The sequence below is a fragment of the Calidris pugnax genome, unplaced genomic scaffold (assembly GCF_001431845.1).
Source record: "Calidris pugnax isolate Ruff unplaced genomic scaffold, ASM143184v1 scaffold4, whole genome shotgun sequence".
NCBI lineage: Eukaryota > Metazoa > Chordata > Aves > Charadriiformes > Scolopacidae > Calidris > Calidris pugnax.
In genome coordinates, this window is record NW_015090781.1 from 6654524 (window position 1) to 6679339 (window position 24816).

Here is a 24816-nt window from a genome sequence, read left to right on the forward strand (position 1 = left end):
GGGGGGGGGGGGGGGGGGCGGTTGCCTTCAGGGCCGGTCCTCTGCCCCCTCCTTCCTTCCTCTCTTCCTTCCCTCCCTCCCGCCGCCGCGGCGGAGGGGCTGCGCGGCCACCCCGCGCCTCCCGCCGCCGCCGGGGCCCTCCCCCGTATGGTCCCCGCCGCTGCCATGAGCCAGGCCCCGGCCCCCAGTGGCGTTGACCCACCGGAGAGCGATGCCCGCAACGGGGCGGCCAACCGGGGCACCGGCCGAGGGATGCCGCCGCCGCCGCCCAGCCTCCCCCAGCTCCTCCACAAGTAAGAGCCGCCCCCGCGTTTCGCCGGTGCCGGGAGGGCGGGAGGGCGGGCAGGCAGGCGGAGGGGTCGCTCTCCCTCCCCGGGGCGGCGGTGCCCCCCTTTTCCCTCCCCCGCCGTCAGACTGACAGCCGGGCGGGCGGAGGGTCGGCCCGGTACCGGCCGAGCGGTGCCCCCTTGTCCCCCTAAAGACCGGCACCGGTCCCGTTCCTCGGTTTTTCGCCTGGAAAAGCCGCTCCTCTGGCTTTCCCCGAGGGCTCCCCCCGGCACCGCGTCTCCTCCGGACGGGAAAGTTTTCTTCTCCTCTCCCTGGTCGCTCCTCTGCCGGGGGGCTCCGCCGTCTCCCCCCCCCGCCCAGGCCTGGGGCCGAGGGGGCTCCCCTTGTGCCTGAAACACCCGCATCTCTGCAAAACTGTCCCAGAAAATGTGCGTGGGGAGGCTTATTAATGAGGGCAGCGATGCTAACGGCGTTTTGCGTTTTGCTGGTTGGTTTTCCATCCGGAAAGAAAGGGGGGGAAAAAGTACTTTTGCCACACACGTGAAGTGGTGTAAACAATATATATATATTTTTTTTTTTTGGCTAGATGAGAATTATTTCTGGCTAAATGAGAAGGTCGAAGGCAAACCGAATGCTCCGTATTTAGTACGTGAAGCACGGGTAACACACGAGTTGGTCTGGGCTGATTTAAGATGGGTTGCATGCACTGTATCCGATTTTTTTCCGAAGTCGTAACGTGTTAAAAAGAGATGGGGGCTTTTAACAGAGAAGCAGACGTAGGAACGGGTGGCCAGTTATGGAGCCATTACGATACCCTTCTATGACTTTAAGATCCGTGGCTTGAGCTGGCGAGCAGGGCGCTGCGCAGGCGGGCATGGGTTGGAGAAACGCTGTGGAGATTATGTCCCAGGCCACCGGCCGGCCTGAGCCCGTGTCCGGCCGTGTGACAGAGCACTGCCGAGCTTGGGGCCGCCTCGCAGCTGGGCTGGGGCTGCTTTCCTGCAACTACCCCTTCCCCAAAGGCCCTGGCTCCCTCCTCATTCTCTCTGTTTGCCAACAAAACCCACCCCACGTAACTAACGGGGGGAAACGCTTTTGGTTCTCTCACTTGTATTTGCAAAACACATAGTACACGTATATAAACATAGGCGTGTGTGTATGCTTCAGCCTTACGGCCAACTTGCAGAGTAGGAACGTTATTTGGAGGTGGGAGTTGTGTTATCTGATATAAACATGTATAAAACCAGGCTTTTAAATTCGCTGGGGAGTGCGGCCTGTAAATTTATCGATGCTTGGTTTTCTTTCTGTCCGTTTGCTTTTACGTCGTGTTTTGTAACTCAATGGTGCAAACGTTAATGTTTTCTTGTTATCCGCATTTTTATTCCTAATCGGAAATATGGACTGGGGAGTTTGCATTGAAACTGAAACATTAATGGTCGCTTCCTAAGCCCGCTGGGCAGCTGCAGTGCCACGTACCAATTACTGTGCAACCAGGGGGTAATTTACACTTGCTCAAAATCAGTCTTACGTGTTGAGCTACGGTTTCGAAAGATGGCCCTTGTTTTTTCGTGTTTTCCAAGGCTATGTGGATGCATAATTACTGGCCAGATAGGTGAAGCTGTCAAGATGCTTCACGACTCTATTTCTGATGTGGCGCATGTTACATTACAAAGGCATCGCGCTTTTGCCGGCCCTGCCTGCTGGCCAGTTATAGGTAGGAAAACTTGAAGTGGTTTCCTTTCCAGCCTATCTTTAATGGAAATATCTTTATTGGAGAGAGGTGCCGTGTTCTGACCCATCTTTGTCATGGTAACGTGACGCAGGATGGCAAGTGTCGAACGTCTCCATCTAAGGTCCTGCAACTCGACCGTACGGTTTTGTAACCGTGGGGCATGATTTGGTGCTCCCCTCTGTGTTTACCTGATAATTAATTAATCGCCACCCTGCATTTAATTGGAAACGCCGGCAAATTGTATTTTGCTTTGCTGATAATAAGCTGGTGGTTTATAATCTGAATTGGAAATTGGATATTCAGTGACTATTAGGCAGTGCGATGTTAGGGGTTATCTTAAATTGCTCTTCTGAATTAACTACTAATAAGCTAAAACAGTTATTGCAACTGGCAGAATAGGATGAAAAGGAAAGCAGTGATTCTTCTGCAAGATGAAGTCACAATTTCATTACTAGGAAAGATACATTGACCTCTTTTCCAGAGCATTTTTGTTTTCTTGACTGTTTGTTTTTGTTTTGGTTTTGTTTTTTTTTTTTTTTCTAACAACTGCCATCTTTTTGCTTTTTGAGCTGCAGTAAACAAGTCTGCAGTCACAGAATTCTAATTAAGAGCGGTGTAGGTCAGAATATTGTGTGGTCTTTAACAGGATCTCCCTGTTTCAACACTTCTATTTTTCCTTATGGTATTTAAGCTGAAAAAGCTCACTGGATTCCTTCTTTCTTTCCCACACTACTTCTGACAGAAATTTTTACAGGTGTTAGGTGAAGACAAATATAACTTAAAAAAATTACTTCCTCCATGGGCAGCCGGTAAACTTTCACTGTGAATGCTGAGCATTGAACGGGGGTTAAAATTTAGTGAAACTGGAGATCTGAAATGTTTTTGGTAGCAGCTACATTGGCTGAAGTTGTCCAATGCAGGTAGCATGTACTTTATCATTTAAATCTCTCTCTGCTTTAATATCTATAATGTAATTTTAATATTAAAATATAACCAAATCCCTAGTTTGAAATTCCTTGCTGATAGTACCGGAATAGAGTAAGACATAAATTGAAATATGCTGTCTACATGTTGGTTTTTTCCCCCCGAGTGATAACGTCATTTCAGTTGATAATAAAGGTCCAATCGTCAGATTTACAGAGCGGTTAAAGCTTTCTGTTCTCACAGGTTGTGGTGATGTTTGATTTTCCAAAAGTAAAAACCTTATTGCAGTCAAAGCCCTGAGGTTGTAGAGCTGAGAATGAAAAGCTGGTGGGGAAGGGAAACCTGAATTTACACGCTACGGAGAATGACTTACAAAACCATACGCTTGCATATGAAATAAAGCCGAAGACCGAGGAGAAGGAGGACAGTTGGGATGGTGTTGGTTGGTGTTCATAGCCGGTTTCTACCGTGGTTGTGGGGAACAGGGTAGGTCCTGTAGTGCCAGCAAGTGAAACACGTATGGGAATCTCTGAAAAGACCTCAAATTCCTGTTCTGCACAGAACGGTTTTTATTCAGTTTTGGAACTGCTGTTTTGGGTTTGTTTTCTTCCCCCTCTTTAGGTAAGTCTGCTTTTATGAGAAGATTTTCGTTTATAATTTGGAGGTGGCATTGCAAAATGTAATTTTTAGATGACAGCTCAGCGTGTGACAAATTTTAGCACCTGCTGTTAGGTTGGCTGGAGTGTCTAAGCAGCATGAGAGAGTGGAGGCTCCTATTAATAATTCCAGGTGTGTGATTCATTGCAGTCTGATGGAGCAACTGCCTGGAAATAACGGAGAGAAAGGACTGAGTGGTGGCCATGCAGTAACTATAAAGATGTTGCACAAAGAGTGCTTTCTGTGAAAGTTCTTGCTTCAAAGAAGCTGCAAGCAAACTCTATAATTACAGGAGACCTAATTGTATTGAAATGCAATCTCTTTGTATGTTTTAATGGCTGGTTGCATGCTTTCAGTTCTAATGGTTTGTCATGGGTAATATCTGTCCAGTGGAAATGGAGCAGTTTTTAAACACCCTGTGTTGATACAGGAGCATACGTTTATTTTACACATTGAATAAAGATGTCTTAAAACAATGGGGGGAAAACCATAGTTAATATTTTTTTTTCCTAAGGGGTTGTGCCCTGGAGATTTTGAGCTCCTCTGGAAGGAAGATGGAATTTTCAACATCTGCGCCTGAGTCGTCATCAGTTTGTGCCAGTTCTGGGGGCAGACAGGAGTAAGCAGGCTGGTGCTGAATGCTTTGAGTGCCTTATGTCCTATAGCAGAGAGGAGGAAACTTGTTGAGGAAAATAACCTCTAACTTTTTTTTTTTTTTTTTTAATTCAAACCCATTATGTTCAGCATGTGTTTTTTTTTTTTTATTGCTACCTTGTGTGCTTATTTTGTGTAATTTTGTGGGGGTTTCTTTTTCTTTTTTCTTTCCTTTTTTTTTTTTTTCCCAACTCAAGGTCTCTCAGGAGAGATAAAATATGAAATGTACTCCCATTATATACATTAGTCATGGCAAATAGTTTGGCATACATGGCAAAGGCTAAACTGATACTTAACAAGGGGACGTTAGGAGAAACACTGGTTTTACTGTTTCTCTTCTTACTGTTACTGAGCCAGGATTTCCATATTTATTTGCCTTTTAAAGTGCATCTCCAAAATCTGAGTTGCTTCCCTACCCGACAGAGCCATGAAACCTCATGGAGATTGTGTTGTAACAACTGCAATGGCCCTGAATGGAAATGAAAACAAACCAGAAAGTGCTGTGGCTGTTTTAGCTGAGAAGGTTCACCAAAGAGAGGGAGAGGAGCTGGAACAGCAAACTGTGTGCTGTGGGGCTCGCCAGGGAACGTGGGAACTGAACCCCTGTTATTAAACTCCTCCTGGTGTTTCCCATTCATTGGCTCTGTGTGTCATGAAACACTCAGCCAGGGAACCTCAGTTTTCTTGGAATACTCTGGCTCCTTGCTGTGTAATTTTTTGAGGCTCTTCTTGCACCTCACCTGACATTAAAATCAGGATTTAAAATGTGTGTACCAAATGTGTGTGTGCATGGGGCGGCAGGGACAGGGACACCCGGGGGTTGCTTCATTTTTAAGTTTAGTTTCTTACAAAAAGTAGCAGCAATGATGATAATTACCTTCAAGTCAGGTAATTAATTTTATCTTTTCTCTTAATATTTCCTTTTCTTAACATTTTTCATTTAAAATACTTTTAAAAAAACAGACAAACAATTCTTTTTTGATGGAAACCAATGACCCCTCCTGTATATCAGGTGTGACCCAAAGCTTAAAGATTAATTAATCATATGGATATTCTCTGTTCTAAACAAAGATGACCGAAAGTGTGGGATTCTTTGTCTTGAAATCTTTTAAGTTTGTGTTTGTTTGGGTTTTCTTCTGGTTTGTTTTGTTTGTTTGTTTTTTTAATTTTTTTTAAACTCTCATTTAAAATCCAACAGCTTATTGGGACAAAAGCACAATAAAATTGAATGTAAGGCTTGAAGAGCGAGCACAGAGGTACACAGTGGAAAGGGCTCAGAAAAAAGAATTTAGAAGTAATGCCTTGCATGCAAACATCTCCATGTAATCTGGTGTGGATTATCAGTTATCAATCAATTCTTAGTTGCCAAGAAATGTCAAAATTCTTTCACATAGTTTAATGGAGAGAGAGAGAGCAGCAGTGATATCAATTTCAGTGGAAAGGTAAATAATGTGTACTTTAGAAGAAACAATGTAACAAGTGGGTTTTGGACCACAACACATGGAAGCGGAGTCCTCTTTAATGAAACTAAGTTGCCTGGAAGTTGCTCTTTTATTGGAAATTTAATACTACTGTTCCCATCAATGGGAAGACTGGGAAATGTGTTCTTTTGGTTTTCCTCTTAATTCAGCCCTTGGCTGTCCACAGGTGTCCTGCATGTACCTAACGGTGAGTGGTTGTGTGTCACCTGCCAAGTTACTGCCACGCTGTGGTGATGATGCTGAAATCTTACTGACCCCGTTTGGAGGAAAGGAAAATGCAGAGGAGCAAAAACCTCAATACCTTTTAGTTCTGTTCCTTTCTGAGGGCTGTCAAAATAGGAGGAACTAGGTCTTCAAAGATGTTTTTATACTTCATAGAGGACTGCAAAATGTATTTAGGAGGGTAAAAAATGGATTGTTTGCATGAAATAATAATTTTAGTAACTTTAAAATACTCCTTCAAATAGAATTTGCTTTTTCTGAGGAGTAAGCTGTCTTGATAATTTTTTTTATCTAAACAAACTCCTTTGATCTGATTAGCAGCTAGACGCTTTATCAGACTTTATTCCCCTGAATATAATCCTCTCCTTTGCCCCTCTCTGCATCCTTTGTAACATTTTATAGTTGATTTAAGGATGTAATCGCTCTGTTAGCCTCTGCCCCTCTATGTCCAGCTGCTTTCTCTTTGTCACACTAATGACCCGTCACAGTGAAGCTGTCACTTGACACACTGAGTGAAACCAGGAAACCTGCCCCTTTGGGTTTTAGAAACGTTTAATATCTGTCCTGTTCTGACAACTCAAGCCTTGCCTGTTTTACAAATGCCTCTTGCCTATTTAGAAAAAATGCCGAATAAAAGCACCGGGTATTGTGTTGCAGGAAGGGGCAAAGGCTTGTTTTCTTAAAGGATCAGTATTTATGAGAGCACAGGCCATTATTTAGTTGCAGGCTTACTGCATTTGTGTGTGTGTGTGTGTGTAAACTTGGGAAATGTGAGTTTAACTGATATTAGTTGTACCACAAGCTGCGTATTTACCTTGTGCATCTGGGGGACTCCAAAGAAGGTGGATTTGTGGTTAGTTTTCTGCATGTTCGTGTTGGGAGATGAGTTGGACGTGCAGTGAGCAGGGCTGGGGTGGAGTTATGCTGTGTTAAAAGATGCTGTTCAGATTTGTCCTCCATCATTTCTGTTGTTGAAAGACATGCAGGTGTTTCAGCAGCCTTTGCAGAATGCTCTGAAGATGCTATGGGTCCTGTCGGACTCTGGGGGTGATACGAATCTCTTGCTATACTGGTTGTGAAGTGTAGTCCATCTTCTCCATGGTTTTAACTCTGAAATGTTAATGATGGTGACTGCTTTAGGAGGAATGGGAGAAGAATCTGCTTCATCACTTCTGGACATACTTCTTACTAGGAAAAGACAGGGACAGGATAAGGAGAGTGTTTAACTCCTGTTCCCTTGAATTACTCAAGGGAAAATGAGTTAAACTGTCTTCTGCTGGCCAAGATGGATGGAGAAAGAGGTATTGTGTCCAGGTCATGAGCAAGCTCCTTGGCTTATTTCTGATCAGCTGGTCCCTTTCCTGCCATACTGGCTTTTGAGATACCAAAAGCATCTGATGTTATCTTGTATGATATCTTAGCTTTCCTCAACTTATCATAAATCTTGTGATTTTCCGTACAATAAGCTGCAGAGTATTAGAATTCAGGCAATGTAAAATGTTTTGAATTTGGTAGTGTCAAAAGCTACAGTTTCACGCATCAGTGGCTTTTTTTCGTGGGAATGTGAAGGAGTTGCTCTTGCCTTTTTACTTACATTTGAATCTTTGTTGTAAAAAATAGACTTTAAGTACCTCTGCAACAAGTGGCTTGATGGCTGACGTTTCCTTTACTGAGAAAATAAATGCTCTTCTGTAGGCTTTTGCATATTGTATAGTTGAAAAGCAGCAGTAAATTGACCACAGTCTGTTTCTGCAGTAAGAAATACTCTTTCTGTGGGGAAGATGTGCTAAATAATTTTACTGGATTGATGACACATGCAGTTCATTACACTGACCAACTTTTATTGTTCTCTTTTTGGCCTCAGTTTTTTTAAAAAAACCTGTAAAATAAAATTGTGAAATACTTATTGAGAACAAAATCCCATATAATGCTTTAATAATGTCTTTTTCAGTCTGCTTTCTGCTCAGACTGGAACTTGAGTAAGAGCAGATTAACTTGTGGCACAGAGAAGTTTGCCCCCTGCAGAGCTGTGCATACCCGTGTGTGTTTGCGTGGTTTGCAGTCTGGATGCCACTCCAGAGACTGGCAGAGATTTTCTCTGCTCCCCCACGTAAAATTCTTTGTTGGAGATTATGCACGATTCGGACTGAGAATGGGATTTGGAGAAAAGATGACTCTTGTCTCCTGAAACCTTAGAGAGACATATTAGCAAACTAGGGTGAGATTTTTTCAGCGCTGGGCTCCTCTTATCTTCCAAACTCTTCCATTAACACATCTTAACATTCACACCCCTGCTATCCATGTGCTCTGCGCCATCCATTTATGCCCTGCTCATGGCACATTCTTGTAAGGTCACCTACAGCTTTCCACCATCCTGCCAACCAACAACCAAACATTGGGCTGTTTTCTTTATTTACTGCTTCATTCAAGGTCACTGTTCCCTCCTGGAGCAACATCTTCTCCTCATGGCTAAGACAGGGCTTATCTTTTTGCTGGCATCTTTCTGTTAACTCTCTTTGAGATGGCCCAAGAGGTCTCCCTCAGGTTCTTTTGACTTGCATTACACTTAGGAAGGTGTCACTGATGTGTCTAGAGGTGAACGTGTTTGTAAGTCATACAGAAGAACAGCAGTTGACTTCTGCACAGATGGTGTTTCTAGATAGCTCTGTCGGCAGCGTGGGCAAACAGGTTCATGGGTAAAGTGGTGTAAACAAAAGAATAAAAGTTCTCATGGTACTTGAATACAACTCCTGTATTTTCTGCAGTTTGGGTTATTATTTGAACAGACCTTCTCCTTTCCACCTCTTGGAGAAGTGCTAACCAACCACTTCAAATTTGACATTAAAATTTAAGTTAATCGCGTTATCAGTGATTGGTAGATCAGACTTCTCGAAGACAAGGGATTGCTGCTGTCCAGCCTAGGTTTTGTTGATTGTCTGCATTGCTAAGCATTAAAGGATTTAATTTCCTTCAAAAAAAACCAACAACCCAATAAAGGAGTAAAATCAAAACTTGTAAGGGCTAGAAGTGATTTAGTCACTTTGTTTAGATAGTTAAAGTGTATCTGTGCAGAGTAAAGAAACACATCTTATATAAATATGTTAGGTGGCCAAGCCAGTTTGCTTGTCTGTGGTGAGTAAGACTTAAATTCCTCTTTGGTTATAGTGTATATATTGTGAGACTGATGTTGCAAAGCCTCATTCATACACCTGAGAATTATTTATATGTATTATTTAGAGGGTCAGATCCTACCAAGTAAGTCTGCAAGGCTTCATGACTATTTACTGCTTGGTTTTCTTTTGTGGGTTTTGTTTTTGTTTGTTTTGTTTTTATTTTTTTGCCAGGTCAGTAGGAATTCTGCACAGAAATATTAAGAACAGGAATTGCTGGTAGGAGAGACCTGATCCAGTAAAAGCCAAAGAAAACAACAGAAAGTCACCTTGTGTTCCAGCATTGAAACCTCTTTTTTTTAAAAGAGAGCATGAAGGTGTGCAGGGAGGAGTATGGATCCGTGCTCCTTTGTGCTTCTTGATAGCGTATTAATGGTCTGACATTTTAAATCCAATCCTTTGGAGTGTTAAAGCCTCACTAGCTATAGGGGTTTGTGGGGTGGGAGGTGGAGAGGGGTTTACAAAGAGCCCGTTGACTCCCCTGCGCAGCTCGGTGCTTACAGGTGGCCGTCACCACCATCTTCCAATCTGTGCTGAGCATTCGGGAGAATAAAAGGCTCCGTCTTACATCTCTCATCTAAATTGGCTTCTTGCCTTGTTTTCCCTGTAAATTCTCAGGATTTTTTTGGTTTTGTTACACTTGCTGCAGGTTTTTAACAAAATAAGGTGAAAATAACAGATACAATTTTGTGGTACTTCCCCCTATATTCAAAGGAGCTTTTATACATTTTATGAAGAACCCATTTTATCCTAATCCATATGGCAAGGACGTAAAATATCAGCAACTAAGATTACTTTCTGGATCGCTGGCATAGTTTACGGGGAGAGTCTGCTCTAAAGTGCAAGACAGCCATTTGTAGCCTTTTCTGTACAACATGCTGTCTCTTACTGTGCATTTTGGCAGTACTTGGCACTGCTCTGTTCGTAATCTCCTTCTGCTCTGTAGAATATAAGACTCTTTTGCGTAAAGATACAAACACACTGAAGAGAGACTCCCCACACATATTTTTTTTTTATCTGTTTAGAAGGATAGATTTCTCTTTTGTGTGTTCTTCTTTGAAGCTTTAAAACCTACTGTTTTGCTTTGGTGCTTCTATAGTTTCAAGCTGTACCATGGGAAAGTTGGTAGCAGTGTTTTAAAGCCGAGGACTTGATTGGCAAGTTTTAGCTGTGAGTAAATTTTCACAGCTGATCCATAAATCCCCGACAGACCATTAGGAGCTTCAGAGCGGCTCTGGCAAGCTCCCCTACAATAATTGTAGTTTTAAGTTTGTTATATTTAGTTTTCTCACCTCTTAGTTGGATGCCAGGAGGACCTCACTAGAAGCAAACCAGCTCTGTAGCTACTTTTCCCTCCGAGCGGGCAGTTTGTACAAATAGCACCGTGTGGGAAGAGAGGCCTTGCTGGTTGAATCCCAGTGGAGAAGGCAGAGACTGTCCAAGGGTATGACTTGGGACAAATGGACTCCAGATCTGGGGTCAGATATTTCAGTAATTGGAGGAGACTTGGAGAACATCAATTCTTGCCCCCCACCTCCAGCCCCTGCTCTTAGGAATAACAGAATCATCAAGGGAGGCAGAAAAAATGCTTCTTCAAGCTAAATGTGACAGAGTCGCATATAACTCTGTGAAACAGAGAGACAGGTCTTTATTTAAATTCCCTGAGGTAATTGTACTTATTTATCTGTAGGGAAGCTGGCAGAGTGACCAGCTTTTAGGAGTGACCACTGCTCTAAGAACAGAAGTGCATGGGAGGCAGCGGAGAGGGCAGGAGGCGTTTCTGTTGGGTGCCAGGGTTTGATGGTAGTGATGTTGCTGGAGCAGCTGGAAGCCTGGCTTCAAGACCACATCCCACTTAGGCTCACTGCTCCATGCACATGCACTAAAACCAGTGCTGCAGTGACTATATTGCATCTTTGATAAGACTTGGAGAATGCCTCATCAGGCAGCCTAACAAAGCCAGAGGAGAGGTTCCCATTGTTCCCCTGGATTTGGGCCCTGCTGGATGTGCTCTGGAAGCAAACTCCAACTTGGCTGCTTGTTTGGGCAATTAACGAATATTTTGTACGTTTCCTTCTGAAATGTGACCTGCTTTGCAAAGGATGTACTTGGCACTTGGTGGAATCTGTTGCATTACCTTGCTGGAGGGACAAGGGGACTGTGTAAGAGGGAGGGATGTGTCTGCATGGTGAATTCTTCCAAAGGGATCTTTTTAGCCTTTCTAGAAGAGGGAAAGATAAATTGAATCTCTTTTCCTCTGCTACATAAAACCAGTCCCTCATACCTATCTGAATCCTGAATGATTTCTTTACACAGGAGGGTGATGGAGAAAAATTGTCTGAGCTATTGACGACAAGGAAAGGATGAAGAATTGGTGGCAGTCTTTTAATTGAATTTTCAAGTAATTTTTTTTTAGGGCAAGAAACACAGAAATTTCATTCATATTAAAAGCTCCTTCAAACAAAAATTCTTTCATGTTAAAATTTTAATTTTGGAGGATCAGAAGCTTTGTTGATGAGGGCCTTGCTAAGATAAGGATAGACTAAGTAACTATAAATAGTGATACAGTAAGCGATGATCTCGCCCTGCAAACTTTGTCTTGAACTTAAGCAGGAGAAGGTAAAAATATCAGCTGACAACCTTCTTGCGAGGAGGCATCTCTGATTAAAATAGGGGGATCTTCAGTAAAATAAACAGAATTGGTTGTCTCTTCAGTCCTTAGTTTCAAGTGGTTTAACTTCATTTGATGCAATAAGTCAAGTGGAAGATGTCATTCCTTTGGTGGGAATAGAGTGCTGTTGATGCCTGGGCCAGTTTTGCTATCTGACACTTAAATTAGAAATGGTAAGAGTGATAAGGGTAAATGAGCTAATTACTTGTGTACAAATGAAATGCACAGCATGGTTCAGCTGGAAGAAAAGACAATGCCCTTCATCCGTATATTGTAATGGAAAAAAGTTTTCAGAACAATATGGAACTTGTAACATGAATTGGGGTTGGGGTAGGATTGTGGAAAAAGTCCAGTAAGTAAAATACAAATGGTGTTAAGATTAAAAAGAAAAGATACTGGGTATATAGAAATAAGTGAACTACATACATCTTCCTAGTCTCACCTGCAGAAGCATTGTGCTGTGCTTTATTTTCTCAAGAACTGAATGGATGGGAAGCAGGTCCCTAAGGGGACAGTATGAACCTCCGGCACTTTGGGGCAAACAGCTCACTAAGATAATGAGCTATAGGTAAGAATGGCAGGGCATCCTCGGCTGGCAGGGTGCTAATGGGAACTTGTGCTAACTTGCCTTTCACCTCCCTGGCAAAGAAAATTTGCAAATGCTTATTCACAGAAGTAGAATGAGCACTGGAGTGAATCAGTGACCAGTATTTACACATGGAAGAATTTTACAGGTGGAACCTAAAATCAATCCATAATTAAAGGCTAAACGTAAGAGGGGGTGGATGAATCTAGAGTCTAACCCCTGATTTTTGCTTAAAATACAAGCAAGGGAATGCAACTGTGGAAGACGAGGACAGAGTTCAGCGGGCTTGTTTTCACCACAGGGTTAACTCAGATTCCTGCCTAGGAGCCATTACCATCTATCAAGTAAAATTAATCTTAATTTAAAAGGTGCTTTTGAGACAGTTGAGGATTTGGGGGAGAATCTGACCTTCACTTGCATAGCTGTCATTTTGGGAGGAACGTGTTGGAAAAATAATCTGTATGCTGGTGATCCTCCACTTCCACCATTCCCTGAAGGATGGGAAAGTTCTCCGTGTGATGCTACTGACCAGGAAGGGTTTCAGCCCTGCCCCGCTGGGAGAATTTGCTAAATAGAAAGAGTGTTGGATAGGCCAGGACCTGCTGAGGGGAAGGTTGTCTTTGGGATAGGTTAATCAGAGAGATGTCAGGAAGGTGAAGTGTGTGAGGGAGCTATACCCCGAAGAGGAATCAGTCTTTCTTTATGTGGGAAATGCCTATGTACTTCTCCCCAGCTTCTTTGGGAGAGCCTAGGCATTATGCCAGGGTCAAGTTAAACAACTTTTCTTCCCTGCCCCCTCCCTGCCCTGCTTCTGCAATATAGTCTTGCTTTAGCTGGTATTGACGTTTTCTTTTCCAGCTATTAATTACAATGAAAACAAAGTTAAACTTATCTCAAGGTGCAAACTTAGTCGCTTGCTTTTCCCTCCTCAGGGAAGAAGTGGCGTACTTACAGCTTCAGTAATTGCAAGAGGGGACTGATGGGGAAATTAAGTGTCTTTTCCTCTGCGGATGTTATTTACCTGGGAAGTGGCTGGGGCAGTCGGGATGTTCTCCAACTTGTGTATATGTCTTTGAGAGTACAAGTGATTTGAAGAAACAAACCAGAACTTTTTCCTGATTGAAAGGGTGCCTAGACTTATCTAGGGCTACAGCAGGATATTAATAGAACATACTGCATTTCCTTCGCATAAAAATATGAAGGGCACTTTGCTGAGAAAAAATCCTGCTGTGCCTTTCTGTCTTTGGGACCAGCTCATCACCCAGCTAAAATTAAAAGGTGAAGTCAGGCAGTTCTTGGTCTCTATTTTTAAACTGCTTCAGCATATGAATGTGAGTGTGAAATCTTTCTTTAGGCCTCTCTTAACTTAATTACCTACTTATTCAAAATATTCTCTTCTCAAATTGCTGAGCTATAATTATATTCATCTTTTCTGTGGACACATTTTAGCTACTCGATGTTTGTTTAATCAGGTTTATGCTTAATTTGTAGTTCTGTCGTTATTTACAGTGATGGAAGCCTCGTGGTAAGTGTTTAAAAAGTATTTTGATCTGTTAAAATAATCAGCAAGTAGATGGTGGGTTTGTATATCTTTTCCATGTTTTCTTCTGGAAAATATAATGAACAAGCCTGCTTTAAAAAAAAAAACAACAAAAAAACAGTAAAAAGAATTGATACAAATTATTTTTGTTTGTCCTTAATAATAGAAAATGACATAATAAATGAAAATGCTTTGTTACACTTTCATTTCTTCAAATCTTTTGTTCTGTGCAAGATTATTCCTATTTTATTTTGTTTATATGCCTTTTCTTTTCTTTGGGTGGAAGGGCTGTTGTGGCCCCAGGGGGGGAGGTGCAGTGGAATTGCTTACAAACCATTGATTTGTGCCTTTTCCTCTGCTGATTTGGATATACTGAATTCTTCTTCCTGCATTTCGGTGAATCTGTGAGAAATACCTGTCAGGCAACCTTTGAAATTAAATTGAGTCCTCGTTGCTTGCGTGGAGAAATGAGGTTTCCCAGTCTCTTAGCTTCAGCCTGCAGAGGGTGTGCTTTCCTGCCTCAAACCATCACCTCCCAGCGCGGTGCCCATAACACACTGTCCCATAACTCTGTACAGAGCCTGGTGTCTGTCTCACCCAGAGGTGTGAAGGGAAAAGGGCGTCTGTCTGTCTGTCTGTCCCCTGCGACGTCTGCCCCTACGTTTCTTTGACGATCAGCTGTTTGAAGCGCAGGCTGTGGGACTTCTTCCCAAGTGACCCCTTCCACGGTGAAAAGGAGACTCCTGAGAGAACATGGTGTTTCTTTGCGTCCTCTTTCGGGACTGTTTGTTGATCCTACACATAGTGCAAAATGGGGATACGTGCTCTTTCCTCCTCAGTGTTTTCCTGGTTCCTTTGCTTCTGTTGGTGGGAGCAGCTGTGGTGTTGGAGACCTTGGGAGAGTCTTCCTGGCATTTTCTCATGTCTGGTCAAGCAGTGGCTCCATCGTGCTGTGTCATTTGTATTTTGTCAGCTACCTGAAGCTGGGGGAGGTGGTAAATTGTGAAAGGCATCACCTTCAGCATCTGCATGCTCCTTGAGTGTGCTTATGGGAGTCTGTATGTAGCTCTACCTCTGACAGCTAAATGAGTACACCACGTGCTGCAAACTCTCTTTAGGGTGGCTGGTACATGGGGATGGCAGTAAGTGTGGTTATATCTCCCCAAACAGGTCCCATGTGCTGTTGATCCGAGCGGTGTGCTTCCCCGGACCTCCCTCTCCAGCTTACCAGAATTACCAGAGATTTCGTAGGCTTGGGTGTTAGATGACAGGGCGTTTGTACTGCTGGTGAGAAACACGTTGCTATTCATGGTGTTTAGTGGCTATATAGTTAGATAACTAGACGGTGATGTTAGGTAACACAAACCTGGAGCCACAGTCTCTTGGACACGTCTTTCCATGTCAGTCGTTTGGTGTTTGGAACAGTTTGCCCATCAATTTATTCCAAGCTTCCACCCCCTCCCTGCTCTCTCCAGAAAACCTTTGGCAAACCATCTCTCCTGTAAATCCTCCTGCCTTGGCTGGCCACTGCCCCTCTGTTCGTGCTGTCCTGCCCTCTTGCCCGTTTTCAACTTCAGATTGAGAACTTGTCACCACAGAGATTTATGTGAGCATTTTACGTCTTGTAAAGAAATACACAGACTCCTTATTCCTTCAGAAAACTTGCATTTTAAGACTTAAATATGGACATGACATTCACCTAGACAATAGGGGTTTTTATAAGGCTAATTATATTAATAGATGTTCTCTTCTCCAACTGGAGACTGTAGTCCAATATTAGAAGTGCCATGCTAACAGTACCCACAGAGAACTTCTGCTGCCATCATCTTTGTCTTCATCTTCTGCTGCTGTTTAGCTTTCAAAACTTAGTTTGTATGTTTGTTTTTGTAAATGCACATAGTTATTGTGCGTTAGTGAAACACATGCTTGACAAAAGCGTCTTGACAAAACCAGTGGGTTTTAACAGCGTTCGCATATTTCTGTGCTTGAAATGGAGCCTGAAGAATTTGTCCTCTGGAGTCTTCCATTATGTTTTGGCCATTGGAAACGAAGCACCTGACAGCATTAACCTATCAGAAGGATTTCCAGCTATGGGCAAGCAGCCCATTATGTATGTCTTAGTCCACAGTAGGAGATTTGGACAGCTTTTGATTTACTAGCGCTCATCTGTTCAATAGGAGCTGGAGATCTGCACGGCAGTTACCTTTAAAATTGATTGAAGGGTTCTGAAAGGGATAGGAAAATTTTATGGGCATGATGCAAATCTATTAGAATTGCTAATTGTACTTCTAGATAGTCTTAAAAGTGCATTTCTCAAGGTGGCTAAAGGAACTATTTTGTAATTGATACGCCTGTTTAAAAATATCTTAACAGCTTTGTCTCATTTTAAAGCAGATGCTTTAAATTCCCTAATGTCCTTTTCAATAGATTAGATTAAATAACTGGAGAACTAGAAACTGTATCTGGTTTCTATCATATTGAGCATTTATACATTTTTTTGAATGCTGCAGAGTTTACATGAACAGATTTATTAGCTGGGCTAAACATATGGTTTTAAAACCAGACTATAAAAATTCTTATGTTTTCTTCATATTGTGGCTTTAAATAGTTTTAATAGCAGACTTCATTTGAAGAATTTGAAGCATCCTCGTTTTTATTTCCAAAAACGGTACATGAAATGTACTTATTTAAGTGGGTAATAAAACTAAAAAGCCAGGTCGTAAAGCGGTGTTCACTAAAACCTACAGAAATAAGGCAAAGATTCTTGTCATGTGATCTGGTTATGAAACCAGAGGAAATAACTTTCTTGTGTAGCTTCTCACGCAGGTGGAATAGAAAACATCTCTCTCAAAATTAGTAATAGAGATGTATGTAATATAGCCACGATTTTATGTGCACATGTGTTCGTTGGTATGTGTGTGTTTGTGCACTTTAATATACAGTTTTATTTAAGGAACTCCTATTTTAGAGATCATTCACAATTTTAGCTATTAATATTGCTAACCTTTCCCAATATATAAATACTCCATTGTAGTCTCCTACACAGCTGTTGTGTCCTCCAAAAGGACCTGAGCTCCTTTAACCAGGGAACTGGGGAAAAATGGTGTTAGGACGATGATGTATATAGAATCATAGAATATGATAGAATCATAGAATATGTATGATATATATGATATATATATATATATGATAGAGTATAGAATAATAGAATATGATAGATGTATATAGAATCATAGAATATGGTAAGCTATATTGCCCAAAAGGTCCATTGTTTTCTTACCACATTTCTGGGGCAGTCTGGGTCAAAGCATTGATATGATTGAAACTATCTTTATATTTTCAGGGTGTGATTTTAAAAACAAACAGACCTGAACTTTCCAATCCCTTTCCCCCAGTGCAACTTCTATAAGGTATTCCTATAGGGTTTAGAACATTTGTAATAAATTTGTGATGAGGTTAGCCTGACCTGATTGTTTGGAGAGTTGAGGATTGTGGAAGAGTAGAGTATGTTGTCTAAGGATGGCTTTGTAGAGTATACATGTGCATGAGTATTTATGTATATATACACATACATAAGTCTGTTCTCTTGAGCTGTAGATAATATCCCACGTTACACATGGGTTATTGCATGTCTCCTCAGGGATACTGAAGTACTGAAAGTAAAATGGGAATGGCTGTTTGGGAAAGCCAATCCCAGAGGTCTCATTTGCTGAGCTATCCACAGGTTGCCCTCTCAAGGGCTTGGCTTTGTCTTCCTGGCAAAAAATATCTCAAGGAGCAGGATGGGCTGTGTCAGCCCAGGGCTGGCTGTAAAGGGGATCCATTGTGAACCTGAACTGCTGTGTGTTTCTGGCCCTTGGTAGCTTTCAGCCCTGGAGGGAGTTTCACAGGGATGGATGCAAGTGCTGTTGGATAAACCTTGCTTTGCACGTCAGGAGCAGTGCTAGTCCCTTGCTGGCAAGGAGCGTGTCCAGCTTCCCCTGCAGCCAGAGCGAGCCCTGCAGTATGTGCATCACGGGCCAGAAATAACATAGGATGCTGGGCATTCCTGGTGGGAAAAGTGGGTGAATACTAAAGGCAACTGTGACTTTACAAAACACAATGTTTGGGTGCTGAGTTGCTCTCAGTGCATTCTTCGCGCAGCATTTCTCCCCAGCAGCTGACCATGAGCTGTTTTTTCTGCCCCTACCAGCAGAGGAACAACGTATAACACGGGAATAACCCATAGCCCCTGTGACTTCAGTGGCTCTGTCCCCTGCCAGCCGGTCCCAACCCTCTCACTGAGCTGTTTGGGGCACTGACCTTAAATTTTTGTGTTGCTGTCAAATGCCCTCGCACTTTTGAATCTCGCTGCATACCTAAGAGAAGTTGCTAACCAGTCACTGGGGAATCTTCAAATCACCTTGCTGGTCCTGGAGAGCTGTATCCCAGTATGGTGTCTCTCAGCTACCTAATCCACCTCAAGAATGGATTTAGCAACAAAATTTATCAGTGGAGCTCTGCATCAGTATATAATTGGTTAAGGATATATAAGCTGAAATTCAAATTTGTACTTAGATACGGTTTTTATTTAAAACAATATCCTAGGTAGGATTTCAGCAACATATTTTACAGATCACTCTTCAGATGCTCTTTCTGGAGCTCAAACGGTTACGTTATAAATGAAGAAAGGATTCAGGAGGCTTCACAGTATTAGTGTTTATCTTGTAATGTTTTCCAGATGGCAGAACATGATGTAATCCATACTGCCCAGTTCGTTTCACGGCACTGTATGCTCTGCCATACCCAATAAGTAACCAAGAGACTTTAAGAACCTCATCAGGCTGCTAAGACAATAGCTGGTTAATCCAAACATTCTTGATTACGTTATGAAAACTGCAGATTAACAAATCACTTGTTGGTGAATGCGGGAAGATTGATTGCCATTCAAAGCTCTGCGAGAGCTAGATACGCAACTCGGATTAGTTTAGCTCAAGCTAGACTTCGGTGAATGAATTCCATTTTCCTCAGGGCTATGAAGTAGTTTACATCTGTTTAATTGTAAATTTCTCCAGCAGCAACTGGGTAATTTTGATTCCTCTTCCTTGGAGAAGTGATGGGAAGGTTTATTTGTTGTTGTTTGCATGGATCTGAAATAAAACCGCAGCACCAGCATCACTGGTTGTGTGGGCACGGTGGCTAAGGTCAAATTAATTGCAGCTTGCAGTTGCTCATAATTCTGCCAGTGTTCGTGCAATAATGTTGTTTACCAACTCGTGCTTTTATTAGGCTGACAGACCATCATTTGAATGGCAAACCCATCAAATTTAAGTAGGCACTTAGCTCAGGATTTTCTCAGCATTAATTGAAGGCGCCAGGGGTACTTGCCCTGGGACAGGTGCAGTCTTGCTGTGCAGAGGCAGGATTTGAGGAGTACACGGGGAACGAAAGCTCCCTGTGCATCTTGACATCCAGCTGTGTAGGGTTTCTCACTTGAACCCACATCCAAGAAGTCTTCAAGGGAGATTAGGGCTGGGGTAGGAGGTTTCAATCCACTGGCAGTTATCCTGTAGAGTGGGTTTTGTAGGCACTTCTTTAGGCTATCCTACCCTTTGGTTAAGCCTAAAAAAATGGGATGGAGAGAAGAGCAACAAAAGAGATATAAATACATGGTATTAACTAGCTTTTGGAAGGGAGGAGGACGTTTTTCTGAAGTGGGTTTAATATCTTGTGATTGTCTCATCATCCATGGAGCAGCTGCTCGTAGGTTGCCATGGGTGGGACACAGATCTCTGGGCTGGTTGATCTGATCTGGCGCAGCACTTTCCACCCTGTCTGTATGCAGTCAGGCAAGGAGGGTTGGAACAGGAGCTGAGAAACACTGGAAAGAAGAGCAGTTTCCAACACAGTCATCATTTTGATGGTTGTGCCATGTTTGCTTGTGTTGCTGTTTCACCCAGTGACTTCCTCATCTGGTTTTTATCATACATGGCGTTGCTTGGCTGGTAGCTATTTTTATTTTTCCTTTAGCATGTCTCTGGAGAATTCCACAGTTCAGTGTCTAAACATTCCCTTGTAGGAGAGGGGGGAAAGAGGAAAGGTTTACATGATGCACATGTCTTATTTTACAGTTTTCTGATGATCTTCAGTTTGGCTGCTTGTAAGGAGCATTTGTTGTTCCTAGTCACTCGGTCCGGGCTTGTTTATTGACTCAAGATGTCTTTGCTCACTGCAGAATTGTTGGTGATTAATGTGCTTTGCTGCTCCGATTTCTACGGCTTGTCCTGTGAAACTAAATTAATGACAGTGGCTTTTGGAAACTGAAGAGTAGCAGAGAGCTAATTACATTTCTCATTAAATATTCCTCTGAGTCCAGGGGGAAGGGCTGTGATGCTCAGTTTTACACAGTCTCTTTGCCTCTTTCTCTGCGTCTTTTGCAAAGAGTATGTGGAACATGGGCTCTCCAGTAAAGTTAGGGCTGGGAGAGGGGACAGAGGAGAGGAAAGAGTCCTGAAAGGATGGATTTTTCATGCCCTTCTTCCCACAGCCCTTCTCCCTTTCCTCCCCTATTCCTCAGCAACTCTTCTGTCAGGTTTTCTCCCACACAAAATCTTTCTAGTCTTCCATCTGGTTGGACTAGATGATCTTAAAGGTCCCTTCCAACCTAGATGATTCTGTGATTCCTGATGCCCTGTAACGTCCTGATCTCCCGTTTCTCCTCTACCAACTTTGTTTTAATTTTTTTGTGTGTGTAAGAATTGGCTGCTTCTTCCTCAACAGCTAAGCCTCGTGTATAAAGCACAAGGAAGAAATATCCATTGCTTTTTCCCGTTTGCAAGAAATGCCGTAGCGTTACAGCAGACTGGGCACCTGGAAAGGTTTTTGCTCAGAAACCCAGCCTGCTGACATGGTTTAAGACAGTGGGAATGGAAACTCGGAATTTGTTTGTCTGAGAGAGGCCAGACATTTTCAGAGTTGATGGAAAGAGAAAACTTTATGTTCTGGAAATGTAACATTTATCAAAGGCACGAAAGTGATCTGTGAACAGTGGCTTTCAGGCACTATAGGGTCTCTACTCCAAAGGAAAATTGACTTTGTTGATGAAGGACTGTAAAAGACATTACCTTCCTGGGCAGGAGTAGGGATCCCCTTCCTGTATTTTAAAGAGGTTGTATAAAAGAAGTTGAAATCCTGCCTCGAAGGATTTTTTTGGCATGCGGAGCGCTGCTGTAAGCGTAGATCTTGTGTTGGCTCAGCGCGCAGACTGCAGGTCTCGGAGCCGTAAGCACAAAAGGTCAGGATTGCATTTAGCCCATAACTATCCACTCTGTGATATACTATTAGTCATAGAAACTTGAGAAATTTGCTAAGATATTCTGAGTTTGAGTTTGATATATTGGGATAACTTTTAAAATTCCATGATAGTTTAAAGTGGTACTGCCAGTAGGAAAGTCAGTTGATCGAAATAGTTTTTTTTAAAAAAATTTTACTCCTCTTATGCTTTTTGTCAGTTTACACTCATCCTCTAATTTTAGGAGAAAAATATTTTCTGTAAGTGTGAAAGCTGTCTGTCTAGAATTAATTCTTTATGCATGATATGGTTAAAATACTTACATGTAACTTTTCAGTTGTGGGAGTAAAAAGCAAAGCAAAATGGATAATCACTCATGTTTATCCATCAGTCAACAATAACATACTGTGGCATATCAGAAAATTTTACTGTAATTAAATATTTTCTATTTAGATACAGTAAACAAAATGATGTCTCACATTTGTTCATATTATATCTCACTCTTGCTTACCATATCAGTATATTTCTTCTCTCAAAGGTGATTGCAAAAATGTCCCATTTTTGTGATTATTCTCCACATATGCTGAGCACAGAAATTTAAATAATTACTTCAAGAAGCTATTACTTTCTAAGAGATACTGGCTTATTCTTGTCTTGAATTGTTTCACATTCTTGTATATGTATGTAGAGCAGAAGGAAAATACATGTTTTCATCTGTATCCCATCAAGATGATTGTGTGTCATTGAAAAAAACCTTTCAAAAAGCATTTTTTCTGGTAAAGGAAGTCCCTTTGGGCTTAGAATTCCCGATTGGAGACTGGCAGGTCAAATTCTTTATCGCCTCTAAACTGAATGTAGATAACGTGAAAGCTATTTAGGCATGTCTGAATCTCCGTGGTGCTATTTTGGATTCTTTTTCAGAGCACGTATAGGAAAAACCTTGACAATTTTTTTTTTTTACATTCAATGATTTTTATTTTTAAAATCAGGCTTGGAAATAACTTATTTATTTAAATTTGTGAATACAAATTTTTTAAACAAGAGGGAATGCACATTCAGAAACAAATTTCATGGAATAATGATGATTTCATCTGGTTTAGTAGGGTTTTTTTGTTCTGTTCTATATGCTGATACTTTGTCAAATGTGACTAGTTAAGTACTGCCAAATATTACCTGTCCTTTCAGTTAGTGTATACAGCTGATTTTCCCCCTTGATTTGATGAAATTTTTATTCTCTCTGCAACTGTTCAATACCTTAAAATTCCCCTATACTTAAAGGTTTTGAAAGTCAAATATTATTTATTTTCTAAAGCTTTCTGTTAAATGTCAAGGTTATTGGTAGAATTTTCTTTCAGTAAAAATTCAGAGTAAAATGCAAATGGAATTTTTTTTTCTTGTAAAATTTAAAAAAACATCCTTCAGTACTTCTTATCATGAAAATGTCTTTTTGCAACAATGTGATCTAATCATGACGCAGAACTAAACTATTACAACTTTGGAAGGTGTTTTTAAAACTTGGTTTCTGATACTGAATTTAAAAATCATTATGGAAATTTATGTTATTGTATGGTGTTAAAAAAAAATCTATCAGTACTTAGTTTATAGAATCTAAAATATGCTATTTTTAAATGAAAGCAAAGAATTTCCTTAAAAAAAATAGAAGAATGTTTCTTATGCAAGAGAGCTGTGCAATGGGAAAACCTTTGTCCTGCTGTTTTGCAAAGAAATCTGCATGTCTGAGCTACAAAGCACACCACCTTTTTATTAATTAAATTGAATGTCTTGGAAACTGGTTTATTTAATTTCATTATGAAATTATAAAACTCTGTTCTGGAGAAAGTGTGGGTTCCAACACCTCCCTATTCGAAACAGATCTCGTGAATTGATGAGTGAAGGGTAACCTCTAGCGGAACCTGGCAGATGATCTTGTCGAAGCATTTCCTTGATTGTTGATCTACAAACTATAACACAGCATTAATTTATAGGTTGTCCTGGCCTTAACTATAACGTAACACTAACTTATAGACTCTCCTGGCCTTAACTTCTCTTTTAAGCACTCTCTTCCCTTTCAAAAGATAAACTTTCCATAGGGCAGTGCTTATCTGCCTGGCTTCCTGGCTGACTGAGATTTAAGCTATAGTGGCTTGGACAGCGCGGGCAGTTGGACCCTGCTAACTTCTCTGAGTGCTCAGCAAGAACATGGGGAATTCCTGAATTTTCATCAGTAAGAGGAAAAGCTAAAGGAAAGCAAAGATAATGAATCAGAAAAGGTATCGTATTCATCTAGCTTGATGATATGGGTTTGTTATAATTATTTAGAATAGCATTTAGTAGTTGGTGATATTTCTTTCCTAGGTCTGTAAAAGGGAAGAGACCCCAGGGTATGGTGCTGCTGCCTGTGGCTGTAATATTACTGTGTGGATTAGCAAAGGCAGATAAAGCTCTTTGTGCTTTGGTTTTAATTCATATTGTGAATGGGGGGGTGGTGGCATTTGTAAAGAAGACATTTCCCTCTATGGAAAGCATAATGCACAGACATGAGGGAAATGACTTCAAGGTAGAATTTATTTTTCTTAATTGTTGCTATTGCCCTTGACAAACACGCTTTTTCTCAACCATGATTGAGTTGTTGTTCCTAAATGAGTTACAGCAGATACAGATGCTGTTATATGAAGTGCTTAATGTGGTTTGCAAAACAACGAACAATGAGATAACAGTGGAAGTGTTCTGTGCTGCTTTCAGATGCAGACAGTCTATTTTTGACCTGGAGACCAATATCAAGCCCTGGATTGTGTCAGGTCAGGGGGTGGGCATCGAAGACCTTATCTCTTTTTTTTCCTTTGTTGACAACATACCCTTATCCTTCCGGGGTCCTGGGGTGACTGCTTGATAGAGCTGGTATTTAAAACACCTAAATAGGAGAAGTCGTGAACTTCTTTTTCTATTTTTAAGGCTACTCACTGAAGTTGCTAGCGAGGCTCAGCGAGCTGCTGGGGTGCGGGACGAAACTGGGGGGACACTGTCAGTGAGGGCAGGAAGCCATGGCAAAGCACGCCGCAGTCCACAGGGCTTTGTTAACAGAGATGTGTTAAAAGCATAAATTAGTGTTACATAAGCGTAAACAATTTGCAAGTATTGAATATCTTATGCACGTCATTTATTTATTTGTTGTTTTTATTTAATAAGTGTACTTTCAGGAAAAGAGTATTTTAAATTAAAGTTTGTTTTTAAGGTCCACTGCAATTATGTAGTGTTTTATTTAAGGAGAAGTTACTTATGTGCAATTTTTTTTTTAAGATTTACTGTTAGATAAGCAACAAAACCTCAATTATACACCTTCGTATAGGTAAGGAATTGAAGGAAGCTTCAAAACGGCAAATAGACGGAGCACATCAAATTCTGTGCAAACCAGTAGAATGCAGAAAGAACTGCTTGGTCTGTGTTGGAGTCTGGTAGTAGCCACATTGACTCATGTTATGTTAAATGAATTTTTTTGTTTAACTGTTTAGTGTCAGGGCTCGACATTGCTCCCCTGCCACAAATTCTTGGACCCTGCAGTGTTGAAAGAGCAAAGAAGTTTAACTGCAGAGTTACTGCTCTGTCTCGGGGGGGGGGGGGGGG

At 41.6% G+C, this 24816-nt stretch overlaps 1 protein-coding gene across 8 annotated transcripts in view; it reads left to right on the top strand.

The window, feature by feature from the left end:
• The window catches only part of RBM20 (RNA binding motif protein 20), a 102421-nt gene that overhangs the window by 668 nt on the left and 76937 nt on the right, over positions 1 to 24816 (top strand). For 2 of the 8 annotated variants that reach the window (XM_014959352.1, XM_014959360.1), the window contains exon 1: positions 96 to 293. The exons of 1 other annotated variant lie outside the window; for it this stretch is intronic. In XM_014959352.1, the coding sequence (XP_014814838.1) occupies positions 148 to 293 (146 nt within the window). In that variant the 5' untranslated portion in view covers positions 96 to 147. Of the gene's footprint in view, positions 1 to 95; positions 294 to 2096; positions 2142 to 2610; positions 2941 to 3140; positions 3431 to 4140; positions 4221 to 23352; positions 23466 to 24816 lie in introns of those variants that run through there. 5 more of the 8 variants (XM_014959393.1, XM_014959385.1, XM_014959378.1 and 2 more) reach the window with 5 other exon arrangements.